The following is a 16020-nucleotide window of genomic DNA, read 5'->3' on the forward strand; positions in this document are numbered from 1 at the left end:
GACGTTTAGCATCTTTTTTTTTTTATTTGGAAAAATAGTCTTGGCTAATTCCTTCATTGATAAAGAGCAGAAAAATACAATGTACAGCACAATCCCTCTTAAATAACTTTTTTTTTTTTTTTGTTTCCCATTGACCTGAAGTGCCTTTGCAAATATCGTTATCCGTTAAAAGAAAGCAATTTAAATAATCCTGACAAACAAGCACAAATATACAATACAAAATAAGAATAACACAAAATGCTTAAATTAACTTAAATTAAATCATAACTTTTTCTTGTTCTTTTTCTCTATATGTTACAAAAAGGACAATCTGCGTGAGAAAGCGTTCGGAGGAAGAAGAGGACAACAATACTTTTGTCACTGGAAGTTTGAAGGGCAAAAAAAGTTCAAAGTTCATAGAGCGACCACTCTTGTTTTTTTTACGAAGAGGCCAGTATGGCCAAACATCCCCCGTTTGATGCGGTTCCTGGGTTCGAGAAAAAGGCCTGGGTGCAAATGTTGCAACAGCAAAACAACAAAAAAAACAACCACAAAAATCCTATATTGGTGCCTGTTTTTTTTTTTTTTTTTCATCATTTCTCATACCTTCCATTTCATATTTTTCTTCATTTGTACCCCCCAATGCCAGACAAAGAGGCAGAACAGAAAGCTAAGTGGCCGTTCACGTTTAACCGTAAACTTGACATTTTTTCCCCCTTACATGACCCCGCCAGTTCCGATCCCGCAGGCCACCAAAGTTTCCAGTCGAGAACCAGCTCAGTCTGAATATCAGTCAAAGGTCTCAGCAGCAGCGAGCTTAGAGCAGCATCTCATCCAGGAGCATAAAAATTCTCCCATACAGCAAAATGAGCGAGCCCGTCGCCGGCCCCTTTACACCTGCAAGATACACCGGCGTTAGGGAATTATTATTATTATTTGTTTGTTTTTTTAAACAGCTGCAGAATTGTCATTTCTCAGAAGTGCTTCACATCTAAGTTGCTGAGTCAAGGCTAAGCTATTGGGGAGAATTGTGAAAAGTAGTTCAAGGGGCTGGAATAATTCACAGCTGCCGCAAGTTGCTTTTGACACAGATGTGAAGCAGTTGTTGTTGGTTGCAGTCGCTCTGTTTCACATCGGTGTTGCGTGGAGTCAAAGTGACGCTATCTAAAGAATTGGGAAATGTAGTCCCAATAGTTGTGGCAGAAGTTGGTGGACTCCATGCAACATAGATATGACGCTAATGTGCTTAAGTGAAAAATAATTGACGATTTTGCATTGCTATCATTTCCCTCCAATGACTTCACATCTGTGTTAGCTTTGTTTAGCTTTGTTTCGACTCCATGCAATGCAGATGTGAAGCAGTTCCCGGAAAAAGCGGTGAAAACTTGACTTTCCGGTCAATCACTGGACAATAAGAACGGTCTGACAACTGCTTCACATCAGTGTTTCATGGAGTGGAAGCATAGCTACTAGAAGAACTTCAACTAGAAGAACTCACCTCAGTTGCAATTATACATTCGTCCTTCTCCTCCGACATGACAAACACAGATTTGTACTTGTTGTCCGCACATGCAGACGTTTCTGGGCTATTCTTTTCTGACGGGTCACTGTTGGGGAAGAGAGAGGGAAAAAAAAATAACTTTGAACTTTAGCCATGACTGTATCAATGTTATGTTTGCAGGGTTCCGACACAAGTATGGACTTAGATTTGATGAATTTACAAGTCTGTACAGGTTTCCTACACATTTGAAATGGAATAATTCAATACCTTTTTTCAGACTTCTCAGTTTGAAAAAAGAGAGAAAAATGCAGCAATTTGAGATTTTTCTAGTAAATGGGTCCGTGGAGGTTGTCAGTCATCCAGGTCATCGTAATCCGGAAAAAGTGAATGGAGGCAACTGGACTCTTCATGGTTGTTGAAGATGTTTCGCCTTTAATCCAAAATGTGTCTTAAATTCTACATTTTAAATGTTTAAAAAAAAACAACTCCAATTTAGAACTGAAGAAGCCTTTTTGGGTTAAAGGTGAAACGTCTTGGACAACCAAAAAGACTCCAGTGGTTTGCAGCTCTTGGAAACATAAATGGTTTTCCTTTCACAAATGTTTTCCTTTCACTGGTGGAGACATTGCCGCGACTGACTCAGGAGACCAAATATTGCTTGCGCTCTCCCCAGCGCGATGTCTCGTGGAGACTATTCGCCCCGGAGACGTCGCCGAGATATCTCAGAGACCAGATTTAGACTTGGGGGGAAAAAAAAAAAGTCTCTAAAAGGAATTGAATTTACTGCAAGTCCTTGATGACTCGGCTAGTCTCCAGAAGACGTCGCGAGGATTTCTCTGCAACCAGCGGAGACTCAAGTCGCCATCTGGTTGCCAAATAGTCTCCAGGGCAGTGAAATAGGCACTTTTCTGAAAATCTTTAAAAATCAAATTCCATACTTGTCCATCGTTACGTAGGAACCCTGGGCTGGGCCCGCTCCCGCCCATGTTACTGACAGGGGCTGGAGCTTTCCTACCATTTTAAGCGTTTGCTGTGTTTCTCCTCAAACTCAAACGAGTCCAGGGATTGGCACTTGTCCTCGCAGGCCGCCTCCAACATGGCGTCTTTGGACGCCTGCTCGTGGTTGACTTCGCGCACCAGGTTGTAGTCGGCGGGCGGCGGCCTGCTCTTGTAGCTCCGCCGTCCCGGTGCCGCCCCCTCATCGGGATCCCCCCCGCTGCACAAGTCCATCTTTTTGTTGATGTTTTTCACTCCCGGAGTTGGCACCACCACGCTATCCCGCTCGCCACGTTGGCAGTTATTGGTCAGGTTGTTGATGGTTTCGCGCTCGCCGCCCACTTCCCCGGGGCCATCACGTTGGACTTTGGAGCGGAAGAATCCGACGAGCACGGCACACCCCGCCAGAAGCAGGAGCACCAGAGCCACCCCGGACCCCACTGCCATCCAGGGCACCTCGGTGCCTCGGATGGCGGCGTGCTCAGGTAGCAAGAACTGGCAGTTGCGTCCGCCATAACCCGGGACGCAGGCGCAGACATAGCGGTTGTTCCTCTCGTGGCAGGTGGCGCCGTTGTGGCATGGGTTGTGCTCGCAGCGGCTGATGGGGGAGCTGCAGTTGCGCCCCGTGTAGCCCGGCGGGCAGGTGCAGGTGTAGCCGTGGACGCTGTCCTGGCAGGTGCCGCCGTTCTGGCAGGGGTACGAGGAGCACTCGTCACCGGTGTGGTCGCAGTTCATGCCCGTGAAGCCGTCCGGGCACTGGCACAGGTATGAGTTAACCAGATCCACGCAACGAGCACCTAAGAACACAAACCAAAGGGTTTGAACCGGTCTGAAAAGGCAGCCGTGTGGGGCCGAAGTCCCAAGTTACTGTCGCAAAAAAACCATAAGTCGACTCGAATCTCCACTAAATTTCAAATAAGTGAAGTCCTGACTTGGGTTAAGCAAGTCAAAACATAAACATGCGATGAAGACTCTCCGGATCTTCCGCTAACAACCCGGGCTAAACTTAGCTCCATCCCGACATTTGAATTGGTATTTTTTGACAATTGTGCAAAAAGATGCAGAGTCCTCTAGCACTTAGAGCAGTTCGAATGACTAATATAGCAATAGTCCGGTGCGATGACCATCGCGCAACGGGCGCCGAGACCTCAAGGAGTGTATGCAGTTTAAAGTGACTAGTAGCGCGATAATCTGGGCCAATGTCGATTGTGCAAATGTTGCAGATACTCCTCAGTCAGTGTGCAAGTGGGGCAGATGCTACTCTGGCACGAGTGGCCAGTATTGGTCAACAACAGATGTGCAGATAGTTGCAGCGTGGCGAGACGACTACAGTGAGTGCACGAGTAATACATAATTGGCCCCGCAGAAATGTGACAACGAACACAAGACAAAAAATAATAATAATAACAGTTTGAAAAAAATGCGAAAAAAAATTCTGAACAATACAAATTCCAATCTTTCAATTAAATGCCTGCATCTGTTTATTAAATGGCTTTTGGGATTTGCAACATGCTCAAGGTTTCTTCTTATCTTAGACAATAGACACAATTGTTTTAAAATGATAAGAAAACGTAGAGGGAGCTCTCCGTCTCACCAGCATGTATTACAAAGTTCAATGAAAACAAATAATAATAATAAAAATAAATAAATAGCTCCCTAGGTTTTCCAAATTTCTACATCACTGAAATGTTATGTTAGACAAAAATAAAGGTTTCCCTAAAGTTTACCCAGTTTTAAATTGATCTCTTATCAGCTGTTGAATTTATTTAAAAAAATAAAATAAAAATGCCAGTATGCATCAAAATGCCGATAATCTGCTCGACGGATTGGTCAATCCAAAAAACAGATTTCTTTACTTTCGACTCCTTACTTTGACAAAACCGGACTCTTCTTGGTTGTTAAAGACGAAACGTCCAGAGACCAGGCGCCTCCATTCAACGTTTGCGGTCAAGTATCTGTAGTGCTTGTACTCAAGTACCGGGTATCTGTATGTCTCCAGTATTTGGGTGGAGAGTACTTTTGCCCTCACCGTTGGAGCAAGGCCCGGAGGTGCAGTGGTCGATCTTCTTCTCGCAGGTGAAGCCGGCGTATCCGGTCGGGCACTGGCAGAAATAGCCGCCGTCGGGGTTGTCGCTGCAGCGGCCGCCATTGGAGCACGGCGCGTCGGCACACGTCATGGCGCTCAGCTCGCAGTTGTTGCCGTAGAAACCGTGAGGGCATTCGCACCTGTACGTGTTCTCCAAGTCCTGACGGGGGGAAGGAGACTGCGGCGTTATTGGCTGCCGTTTCTCTGTTTTTGTTTGAATGTTTGTGTTTCTCTCGGTTTGTGTTATTATTTGAGTGTGCGTGTTTGCGCGCGCATGTAATTGTTCGCCTGTGTTTGTGCATGGCATGTGTCCATTGGGCGTGAATCCGAAGATGGCCTTACAGTGCAGCTGCCGCCGTTGCGGCAGGGGTTCCCAGCGCATTCGTTGACTTGGAGCTCGCAGCTGGCGCCTGTGAAGCCGGGCCTGCAGGAGCAGGTGTAGCTCCCCTGGCCCGTGTTGCTACAAGTGGCTCCATTCATGCACGGCTTGTGGTGCGTGCAGTAGTTCAGGTCTGCGAGGGACACATGACACGCACATGTGGATTAGCCCCCCCCCTGGCCCGGAATGTTTGCGCATACTGGACCGACTTGACCATTTTTTTTGTGCTCCCAACAACTGCCCACCCCAAACACCACAGCTGTAACATTGGTGACCAAGCATCCAGTTTAGGTTCATAGTTAGTTTACAGATACAGGCTAATGATTGCAGTACCTGCACAAACCCGTGGGGGCAGTATTTTAATGTTTCTTTTTTTCTTATTATTCTTTCATGGCGAGCCAAAACGAGCCGTGAGTCAGTTTCATCTGGGGCTGTCACTATTGAATAGTTTTAGAATTGATTATTTCAATTATTACTCTAATAGTTGGATACAAATATATTTTGCATAAAGTTTATTGCTAACTTCATTTGCAGTTACTGTTCATTAATTGATTACTGTTGTTTATTTGGTATTGTTTGATGGTGAAACAAAACCAAATAAGCTACACCAACCTTTCTGAAACGAAGAGCTACTTCTTGGGTACCAATTAATGTGAAGGGTTACTAGTTGGATAAACACTTCTGAGGCTGTTTCAAGTTCAACTATGTTAATTCGAGTCGAGTCGAAGCTAATCGTTTATATTTTTTGTAAGTAGCCGTGAGTTGAAGCTAACAACATTTATCCATTTTCTGTACCGCTGAGCCTCACTAGGGTCGCAGGCCTGCTGGAGCCTATCCCAGCTATCTTCGGGCGGGAGGCGGGGCACACCCTGAACTGGTCGCCAGCCAATTGCAGGGCACATATTAACAAACAACCCTTCGCACCTACGGGCAATTTAGAGTCTTCAATTAAGCTACCTTGCACGTTTTTGGGATGTGGGAGGAAGCCGGAGTACCACGCGGAAACCCACGCAGGCACGGGGAAAACGTGCAAACTCCACACTGGCGAGGGTTAGGGTTAGGGATTTGAACCCGGGTCCTCAGAACTGTGAAGCAGATGTGATAACCAGTTGTACACCGTGCCGCCCATGCTGAAACAGCTATGTTTAAAGTCCTATTTTCAAAAAGTAATTGATGACTTACATTTTTTGGCACTAGTAGTAAAGGTAATCCGAGGCCGGATTTGAACCCGGGTCCTCAGAACTGTGAAGCAGATGTGCTAACCAGTTGCACAGCGTGCTGCCCACTTTACAACAATCATTTATAATTTTTTCGCAAGTAGCCATTTCCTTTTATTTAGGACTTCCTTTAGCCTTTCACAGCTCACAGATGAAATTCTGCAGTACCACAAGTAACCAGTGGTGGCGATATTGAGTCAAAGCAAATCACCATGTATGTTTCATCTATTTTTTCCATGTTGCTTTTGGATGCACTTAACAGCCTGAGGCTGTAGATTTTGTGAGTTTGTAACAATAAATGGTATGTTTATGTGTCCGCCCCACCCTCCCACAGGTGTGGTGCCCACCTTGGTTGCAGAAGAGGCCCCCCCAACCCTCCTGACAGTTGCACTGCCAGGGCTGCTGGCACGTCCCATGGAGGCAGCCCGGGTATCTGATGCACTCGTCGCAGTAGCGCCCCTTGAAGCCCACCCGGCACCTGTGGACCAATCAGAGGACAGAGGTCAGACCGTGTGACCCATATTAGCCCCCGCTCCCACCCCACTGAGGAAGAACTTACTTGCACTCGCCGGGTTTCTCGCAGAAGCCGTGCTCGTCGTCGCAGCCTGGCAGGCAGATTGCTAAAAAAAAAAAAAAAAAAGGGGGGAAAATACATTTTTTAAAGACAGAGGCTGATTGTAAGGGGGGGGGGGGGGGGGGGGGGGCAACATCTGCCTGATGGGAATATTTGCAACCCACCTTTTTTCTGCTTGTCTGTTCGCATGTGTTTGTGTGTCTGTTTGTTTAAGTATGTTTGGAGTGTTCGTTAGTGTGTGATGGTTTTTGTTTGTGTGCTTTGGTTTGTGTGTGTTTTTGTTTTAGTGTGTGGTTGTTTGCATGCGTTTGTTCGTGTGTGTCTGTGTCTAAATGTTTGTTCATGTGTCTGTTGTGTGTGTGTTTGTTAGTGAATGTTGTTTTTGTGAGTTGATGTGTTTTTGTTTGTCTGTGCGTGTTGTCTTTGTTCATGTCTCTGTGTTTGAGAATGTGTGTGTTGTTTGAGAGTTACTGTCTGTCGTGGTTGCGTATGTTTGTTTGTTAGTGTGTGTGTATATTTGTATATGTTTGCAAATTTCTGTGTTTGTGTATTCGTGTGTGTGTGTGTGTTCATTTAGTGTCTGTGTGTGTTTATGAGCACGCGCTCTCACTCTGGCCCCACCCCTCATCCTTCTTGACCCAGCCCCCCAGCCACTGTCTTTTTTTCTTCTTAGCTGCGGTTCAAAACTCTTTTATTCACCCTGCGTCCCCCCCCCCCCCACACACACACACACACGCGCGCACATACGCACAAACTGGTGGTCCCAGATAAGAGCGGACAGCTGGCGAGTGTGTTGCCAGCGTGTGACAGCTGCCCCATTGTCTGAGAGCTGCCGGCAGCTGCCCACTTCAAACAATGATGACCCCCACCACCACCAACCCCAAATCACCACCGGCGGCAGCCAATCACGAGGCATGGATGTCAATTTATGGCACGCGTGACATTATTCACCCCAAAACTTTCCTTGGAATAAATCAAGTGTGCCACACTTGGCGGGATGGGGGGGGGGGGCTCACAAAAAAAAAAAACTTCCCCTCCAAGGCACATCCTTGTTACAATAATAACTTTGAAAGCACTTTTTATGTTTAAAATTGCCAGTCACGTGATAGGCTGTTGGGAAAGTCACTGTGCACTTTCCTAATCATGTTTTTTAATATTGTAAATTTCCACCCCATTAGGATTTGAACAACGTGTAAGTAGACAACTCCACAGCTCAAATATACAAATCAACACTGCTACACTGTACATATTGCGTGTATTACAAGTCATCATTGTATCATTATATATCACTGTCAATATTATTATACTTTGCCCGAATTGTACAAATACTATAGCATAATTGTACCATATTTAGTATTTAACACGAGTAAGGTATGAGTATTATATAATATAGGATGTAGTACAATAAAAGTAACATGAAAATGTTTTCACGTTTTGTTTTTTTTTTTGCTATTATGTTCAATTTTTTTCTCCACTAGTCAGCAACAGTATTTACCACTTTCATGTTTTTTTCCACTTGTCACTTCTCATCTATTAGTTTTCATACTCTCTTTTTAACATTTTTTTTTTACAACTTCATTGCTATTTTTGTTTTTAATCTTTTTGTAATCATATAAGTAAATTAAAAGATTTCATCTTTGGTTTAAATTTTTTTTGCATTTTTTCCCCGTTTGTCATGTTGTTTACAGTTCTTCTCAGCGACAACTATTTATGATTTTCATTTCAACATTTTTTTCTATTTTTTTTACTTTTTGCACGTTTCTTTTGCAGCCCCACTGTTATTTGTCCTCATTGTTTTAATCAGTAAATTGTTTCATCTTTCAAAGAAAAAAAGTTTTAAAATGTTCATGTTTGTCTATTAGTTTACACTTTTTCAAAGCAACGACTATTTACCATTTTCATATTTTTACCATTTTCATGTTGTTCTTTCTTTGTATTTTTCCCCACTTTGTTTTTTTCGTATTTTTTTTTTTTTTATCATTAGTGTCCATCCATCCGCCAATCAACAGACAACGTGTAAATACAGTACGTTTTAATAAAATATAAGTGCACAGCGCCTTCCCCTGTAAAAAGACTTAAACACACTCCCACCAGATACTTATTAGGGGGGTCTTTTTTTTTTTTTAGGGTGTGGGCGTGTCTGTGTACTCACGCTCGGTGCAATATTGCCCTTTCCATCCGGCGTCGCACACGATCTCGCCGCGCTCGCCGCACGTAAAGTGGCCGAAGGCGTCGTCGCGGGGCCGGCAGAAAACGGAGCATCCGTCGCCGTAGTAGTGCTCATCGCACACGAAGCGATACGCGTACTTGAGCTCCGTGCGGCCGGCCGTGTGCAGGTCCTGCGACCAATCCTCGCCCACCGTCAAGTGGCGCTGCGTGCTTATGGTGCTGATCACGCGCTCCGGGTTCTCTGGGGGAGGAGGTAGACGACCGAGTTTGGAGATGTCATTTGTGGATGGGTGTTCATGTGTCCTGACAGTTCAGGGATTCTCAAATGCCACTAGTGGCACGTGGGCTCCCTCTAGTGGTACGTGAAAGAATCAATGCCCATGTACAGTTCAGTTGTGTTTAACTTCTTAAGTTAAACGTGCTTTTACTTTTGAACTATTTGTTTTTGGTACGATTTTTATTTAAGTCAAATGCAATAAAAAGTCAAACTAATGATAACCTTGATGGTGGGTTGAAGGGGGGGGGGGGGGGGGGGTTACCTGTGGACAAGTCGTCTTTGGAGTTAGTGTGCAGTGCCTCGATGATGAGCGAGAAGGTCCCCTGAGGAGACAAGTGGCTTGGTGAGGTGCACCGCAACCATGTCATAACGTCAAGCCCTGAAGGGGCAGCCCACAAACTGCCCCTCCACCCTCACTCTCATTCCATCCACTCGCTTGCCGACCAAGAGAAACCCAAGTTGGTCCAGATAGAACATTTAAGGACATTTGGAACAAATTAACCAGACTTCAGATGGTTTTTTTTTTGTAGGCAACACTAAATTGGATGGTTGGATAGATGGATGGGAACAAATTAATAGTTGTTTTGTGGCGTAAACTGTGATTTTCAATTGTTTCTGCAGGCAACACCAGAGTCGATAGAAAAGTGGATAGACAGATGGATGTATAGATTATTTAAGGGCATTTAGAACAAATGAATCAGTTGTTTTGTGAGGGCAGGTGGGATTTCAGATTGTTTTTGAATGAAACATCAAGATCAATGGATGAAGAGACAGATCATTTAAGGACATTTGAAATGGGGGGGGGGGGGGGGGGGGGGGGGGGGGAGTGAGAGAATGAATCAGTTGATCAGTTGTTCTGTGAGCCAAAACTGATATCAGATTGTTTCTGAAGGCAACAACAGCAGACTCGATGGCTAGATTTGACTTTAAAGAGAGTCCTTTCAAATGACTTCATTCGAACGTGTTAGTTGTACGTGATTCAAATGTGTTCAACTAACATATATTATTGGATTATTTTCAAGGAAAAGAGGGCAAAATGACGTCATTTACCCACATTTGAATCACGTGCAACCGGACAGGTGCCCCCACCCTACGTGTTAACTTGAAGACAGAGGGGCGCGCCCCACATTTGCCCCTCCATCCTCCCGCTTGCTTACCGGCCAAGTGAACCCGAAGTTGATCCTTATGGGGTTGCTAAAGGAGCTTTCCGGGATGATGTCGGGCACCTGGAAGGAGTTGGCGCCCAGCACGGGCGTCACGGCGCCGCCGTAGGTGCACGGCGGTTCGGGCGACGCGTTGGGCTGGTAGTGCTTCAGGCACACCCGGAAGAAGGTCTGGCAGGCGCACTGCTGCGCAGATGACGACGAGGACGACGAGGACCCCCCGCCGCAGCAGTTCTTGTTGCCCTGCGCGCCCTTCTTGTTGAGGAACTCCTGCAGGCGCAGCTCGAACACGCCCGAGCACAAGCCCTGTGCGCATGCGCAGCACCGCATCGAAAAGAAGTGACTTTTTAGCAACTTTAAAAAAAAAACAATACAAATATGAGATTCGTTCAAGTGCGTCTTACCTGACACAACAACATGGCCAGCACCGCCACGCCCAGCAGCACCTTCAATAAATACATCATAAATAAATAAAAAATAAATAAATAAATAGTTTAAACGAGCCCAGGAGGAAGATGCATGGAGCAGGTCACAAAGCACCACCACGCATGTGCAGCTGGTAGAGGGGGGGGGGCGAAAAAAAAGCACAGAGCAAGAGAGTAAAATCCCAAAACTTTCTCCCGTGTGAGTTGGGAGATTCTAACAACAACAACAAAAATAAATAAATGATAATCTACAGAAAACGTGGTCCAGTAGCGTTATAATCCCAAACAAATGTGGTCTTCCTTTCTTGAGCGCAACATGTTTTCCTTTCTTTGCTGTCCTCGCGTCCTCCTCCTCCTCCTTCTCCTTCTCCTTCTTCTTCTTCTTCTTCTTGTGTTAAGCGCAGGCCGCCTGCAGCCGGTTATATACATGCTATGCTAATAACATGCAAATGTGGCCCCCCTCCTCCTCTTCCTCCTCCTCCTGGTCTTCCCCCCCCCCAATCTGGCCGTCACGCGCGCTCCCCACTACGCCAGGCAGGAGCCTCCTCGCTCGCCGTCCTCCAGCGGCAACTTGTATGGCAGCATGTAGCTGGGATGATCTGAAATATGAAACTTTTTTTTTTTTATGTTTTAGGGGGAGGTGGTGACTTCCAAATAGCTGACACGTGACTCTTTTGTCTCCTTTTGTTGCCTTCAAACTTCTCATGTTGCGGCAGCAACAACGTGGCTGCATGGTGAAAGTGTCAAATATGGAACTTTGTAGGAGCTCTTGTTGTTGTTGATAAGAAATTCCAAACTTCCTTAACAATTGCCATGTTTCCTTTTGTTGCCTTCAAACTTCCCATCCCACTCCAGCAGCAACAACGTGGCTGCGTAATGATAGATGTGAAATACTTTTTGTAATTTTTTTTTTACTTTTGAAAAGCTTGTGGTGTTGATGAGAACTACCGGAATTCCCAAGTGACTGTGTAGTTTTCTTGTGTTGCCTTCAAACTTTTCATCCTCCTCCATCAACAACCATTAATGGATGCTTGATGAAAAATATGGCAAAAAATGTTTTGAATTTCATTTTTTATTTTAGAGGCACTTGTGGTGTTGATGGTAACTTCCAAACAGCAGACATGTGACTCGTCAGTTTCCTTTTGTTGCCTTCAAACATCTCATCCTCAAGCAGCAACATGGCTGCATGATGAAAGATGTAAAATATGTTTTTTTTTTTGCTTTTACTTCTTAGGAGTTTGTGGTGTTGACGAGGCCTTCCAAACTTCCCAACCAGCTGACACGACAATTTTTTGTTTTTTTTCCTTTTGTTGCCTTCAAACTTCCTATCTTCGTCCAGCAACAAGATGGTTTCACGTTGGTGAAGAGGTATGGAAAATACAACTTTTATTCTTTTTTTTTTTTATATTTTACTTTAAAGGAGCTTTTGGAGTTGAGATCTGCCAAACTTCCCAAACAGCCGACATGTGACTTGTTTGTTTCCTTGTGTTGCCTTCTTTCTCCTCCAGCAACAACATGGCCCCTGGATGAAATATTTTAAAATATACTTATTTTTTTAGATTTTGGTGGACTCGAGAACTTTCAAAACTTCCCAAACAGATTACAAGTGACTTTTTTTTCCTTTTGTTGCCTTCAAACTTCCCAAAATAAGTTTCTCGCCTGAAAAGGGACACACACACATACACACACAATTTTGGCAGACAAAATGTGAGCTTGCCTAATTGTTTTCACCCCCTCATCTTCATCCTCCTCCTCCTCCTCCTTCTCTTCTTCCTACTTTTTGGTGAAAAACATTCCTTGGCAAAGTTGGGAGCAAAACCAACGACTGCCTGCCTGTGTGTATGTTGTGTGTACTTTGTGTGCGTGTAGCTCGCGTGGGCAACATGAGGGTGAACTTGTGCCATTGTGTGTGCGCAAGCCAAGGAGGAGCCCCCCGCCTCTACTTGGACACCCCCCTCCCCCTCAGCTGTATGCTAATTCAGCTCGCACCTGCTCTTCTCTCAACAACAGCATACGCGCGTCTGCCTGCTTGTGCCGCCCCCCCAACAACCCCCTGAAACACACGTGCCCCCCATTCCCCCCCACCCCGTTGCACTCGCAAGCAAGCGCACATCTGGCGCGTGCACGTTTGGGGGAGGGAGGTGGGAGTATGTTTGCGTCTCTGCTGCGGTGCGTTTTGAGCGTCACTTCTGACGTCACACGCACGCTGCAGGCTTGTTTCTTTGAGGTGACGTCACAGGTTGGGTCGTCCTCATCCCGGATGGGGGGGGGGGGGGGGGGTCCAAATTGGCTCGCTTCTACTTCCTGTTCCTCTGTAACTGTGCTCGTGTGCGCGTGTGATTGTGTTTATTAGCGAGAGTGAAAGTGTGAGTGTGTGGGTGCGTGTGGGTCAGTGTGAACGTGAATATGTCCATGAGTGTGCGCGTGTGTGTGCATGTTAAAGTGTGGTTGCGAGTGAGTCAGTGTGAAAGTGTGTTTTATGTGTGAGCGTGTGCGCGTGACCATTCATGCATTCTGTGCGCTTTCATCGCCATTGATTGAGAATGCAGTGTGTGTGCGTGTGTGCGTGTGAGAAGGGGGCCACGAGGGGGTCTTCAGTGAAGGACCACGACACGCCTTCAGACGCGGACAGAGCCATCTGCCATTACAACCCCCCCTTTCCTCCAACTACGTTTATGCCCCCCCCCCCCCCTCCTGGGAGCCTGAATCTCCAATGTCCGGCGGGTTCCCGCGACTGCAAGCATGTTAAAGGAGCTGTAACGGTATGGGCCCTCAGGGGCCATATGGTGAGGGTGGCGGGGTCCCCCGAAAAAGAGACACCACATGGTCACTCGTGGGAACGTAAACACGGCGCCCATCACACGATATCGATCATATGATTGGGGGTGGGGCAATGTGAGTTGTGTGTTTACGCGTGTATGTGTGCGAAACGACAAGCGATTGATTGTGCACTTGTGGGACTATCAAGACGCGTGTGACGCCACGCCGGAGACGTTTGACAATTGATCCCACACTTTATAATCATACGCATGCACGACGCTTCACAGTACACATTTTGTAGTTTTTTTTCCCTTTTCTTATTTTATCTTGGCTTATTTTATTTCTTATTTTTTTATTTGGACTATTTCTATATTATTACTTATTATCGTATTTTGAATTATTTTTTGATTAAATATGTAGGTAGTATTATTCTTGGTTTTGTATTTTGTAGTTTTGTATTACTTAAAAAATCTGAATAGATTTTTTCTATTTGTTCTTGTTTCACTCTAATAATTATTATTATTGAATTTGTTTCCTTGTGTGTGTGTCCATGGATCCCTACATCCGGGTCTCGTCGAGAGCCCCACTTCTCATTTGCATATTCATGATAGGGATTCCCGGAGACGTGCTGAGTTGATGCAGCAGTAAAGCGCAGTGCCGTGGTAATTACACGGGTGGGGCGCAGGTTCGCGTAAGTGTGTGTCAGTGTGAGCGTGTGCGTGTGCGTGTCGGTGCGGGGGTGTAGGCGTGGTCAGTACATGGCCAGTCGCGTGCCAATGTTTAGGAAAGCACATCTGCTGCGCATGCTCCAACTTCCACACACAAGTACACAAGCGTCACGATGACGTCATTGTGGCCAGTTCGTTGCCTTTTGATTGACAGGCTATGACATTGTTCATGATGTAACAAGATGCGCGACTGTTCCGAATTTTCTGACCACCTCACTTAGCTACACACGTATGATGCTAACTTCTTTTAGTCCATATTTTTATTAACACTTCATACGTTTTAAGTCCCTGTCAGTGTAGGGTTTCCTAAATGTTCTTTTTATTCACATTGATATCCTCTTTTCTTTTTATTATTGTTCTGGCTGTTTACAAACTTTGTCATTTGAGTTTTATATTCTTTAGTGGTAGCCATTTGGCTAACTCAGGAAGAAGGGAGTGAAGGATGTGAGGAAGGGAAGGAAGATGGAAGGAAGGGAGCAAAGAAGTGTGTGAGCAAGGGAAGCTCGAGGAAGGAGAGAAGGAACAAAGGTTGCTTGGAAGTCAGGGAAGGGAGCGAAGGATGTGTGGAATGATGGAAGGAAGACGGGAGGGAATGATGCACAGAAATGTGAACAACTCAAGGAAGGGAGCGAAGGATTGAGAGGAATGGAAGATTGGGGAAGGAAGAGCAAAACGAAGCATGTCCAGAAGAAAAGAACTGAAAGAATGTAGAGAGAGGAAATGTGAGTGAAAGAAGCAGAGAAAGAGCAAGGAAGGGTTAGGCTGAAGAGTGAAGGATGCAAGGAGTGAAGGAAGAAGGGAAAACAGAAGGGCACGGTGTGGCATTTAAGCGTTGACCCCGTAATTCAATTTCTAAAAATACATGTACAGTAAAATGGGCCTCAAATGTATCTGAAGGAACACGTTTGTCTCGTAACTTGAACTATGACGTGGTGAATTGAGGAAATCCCGTGCCCCTCGTCCATGTCGACTCTGTCTGTATCCTCAGCACGAGCATCTGCCTTGACTTGAACAGATGCACACACCTGCCCCCCTTCCCACTCCTCCTCCCGTTGCCCCTCTCCCCCCTTCCCAAACAGCCTTCCGAGCCTCCATGGGAGCCCCGCGGGCCCACAATAGGGGGGGGGGGGGGTGTGTGTGTGTGTGTGCAGTAACCAAATACGGCCTATCCCCCCAGGACAGGACAGGCGCTCTGTGGCGTGGGGCAGGGGGGTGGGGTGCATTGTGGAGTGGCTGCCCCAAACAATCTGTTGGAGCGCTGCTCATTTCAGACCCCCGATGTGGCGGAGCGGGGCAACGGTGAGGCGGGTGGGGGACGTCCAGAGGTGTTGTCGGCATAGATGTGCAGCCTGTGTGAAACAAGTGCTTTTCTCTTCTCTTCATTTCGTAGCGTTTCTCTTGGCTGCACTGCTTCTTGGACGTGTATGTGTACGTTAGATAGTTGTTTTTTTTTTGTCCAATCAAATTTCAGCCTCTTCTTGTTGCCATGTTATTTTTAACCTGCCCGGAGTTTTATGATCAGTCGTTCTGGCCCATGAAACTTTCACTACAGCGCTGAAAAAACTTGGAGACCAAAAAAAAAACAACCTTTTTTGGTATTTTGACCATTTTTCACTTCATGCAAATAAATGCTGCAAATGACAAGATTTACATTTGGAAATCAGGAGTTAACTGTATGTGTTCAGTAATTTATTACGACAATATCTTCAACTAAAATTTGGTGGGGTCCGGTTGCAAAGGATTTCTTAGGGCAAACATCCAGACCT

The 16020-nt window shown here is 45.7% G+C and overlaps 2 protein-coding genes across 2 annotated transcripts in view; one reads left to right on the plus strand and one right to left on the minus strand.

The window, feature by feature from the left end:
- Positions 1–11166, minus strand: dla (deltaA). The gene is made up of 11 exons (XM_061770246.1): positions 10746–11166; positions 10336–10647; positions 9441–9501; positions 8885–9142; positions 6718–6778; positions 6506–6636; positions 4905–5074; positions 4506–4722; positions 2496–3273; positions 1478–1586; positions 1–876 (listed from the first exon to the last, which is right to left on the minus strand). Exons 1-11 carry the CDS (start codon positions 10803–10805, stop codon positions 871–873), a joined length of 2163 nt encoding a protein of 720 aa, XP_061626230.1. The 5' UTR covers positions 10806–11166; the 3' UTR covers positions 1–870.
- The window catches only part of LOC133476627 (rho-related GTP-binding protein RhoU-like), a 24309-nt gene continuing 14820 nt past the window's right edge, over positions 6532–16020 (plus strand). The window contains exons 1-2 of the mRNA XM_061770273.1: positions 6532–6660; positions 12001–12134. The gene's annotated coding sequence lies outside the window, so the exon portion shown is untranslated. The remainder of the gene's footprint in view (positions 6661–12000; positions 12135–16020) is intronic.

Source organism: Phyllopteryx taeniolatus, chromosome 4, assembly GCF_024500385.1.
Source record: "Phyllopteryx taeniolatus isolate TA_2022b chromosome 4, UOR_Ptae_1.2, whole genome shotgun sequence".
NCBI lineage: Eukaryota > Metazoa > Chordata > Actinopteri > Syngnathiformes > Syngnathidae > Phyllopteryx > Phyllopteryx taeniolatus.

Coding starts and splice junctions, on each gene's coding strand:
- dla (XM_061770246.1), bottom strand. CDS start 10,805: ATGATGTATTTATTGAAGGTGCTGCTGGGCGTGGCGGTGCTGGCCATG. Junction 6,779..8,884: donor AGGGCAATATTGCACCGAGC/GTGAGTACACAG, acceptor TTTTTTTTTTAG/CAATCTGCCTGCCAGGCTGC. Junction 3,274..4,505: donor CTCCGGGCCTTGCTCCAACG/GTGAGGGCAAAA, acceptor TTGTGTTCTTAG/GTGCTCGTTGCGTGGATCTG.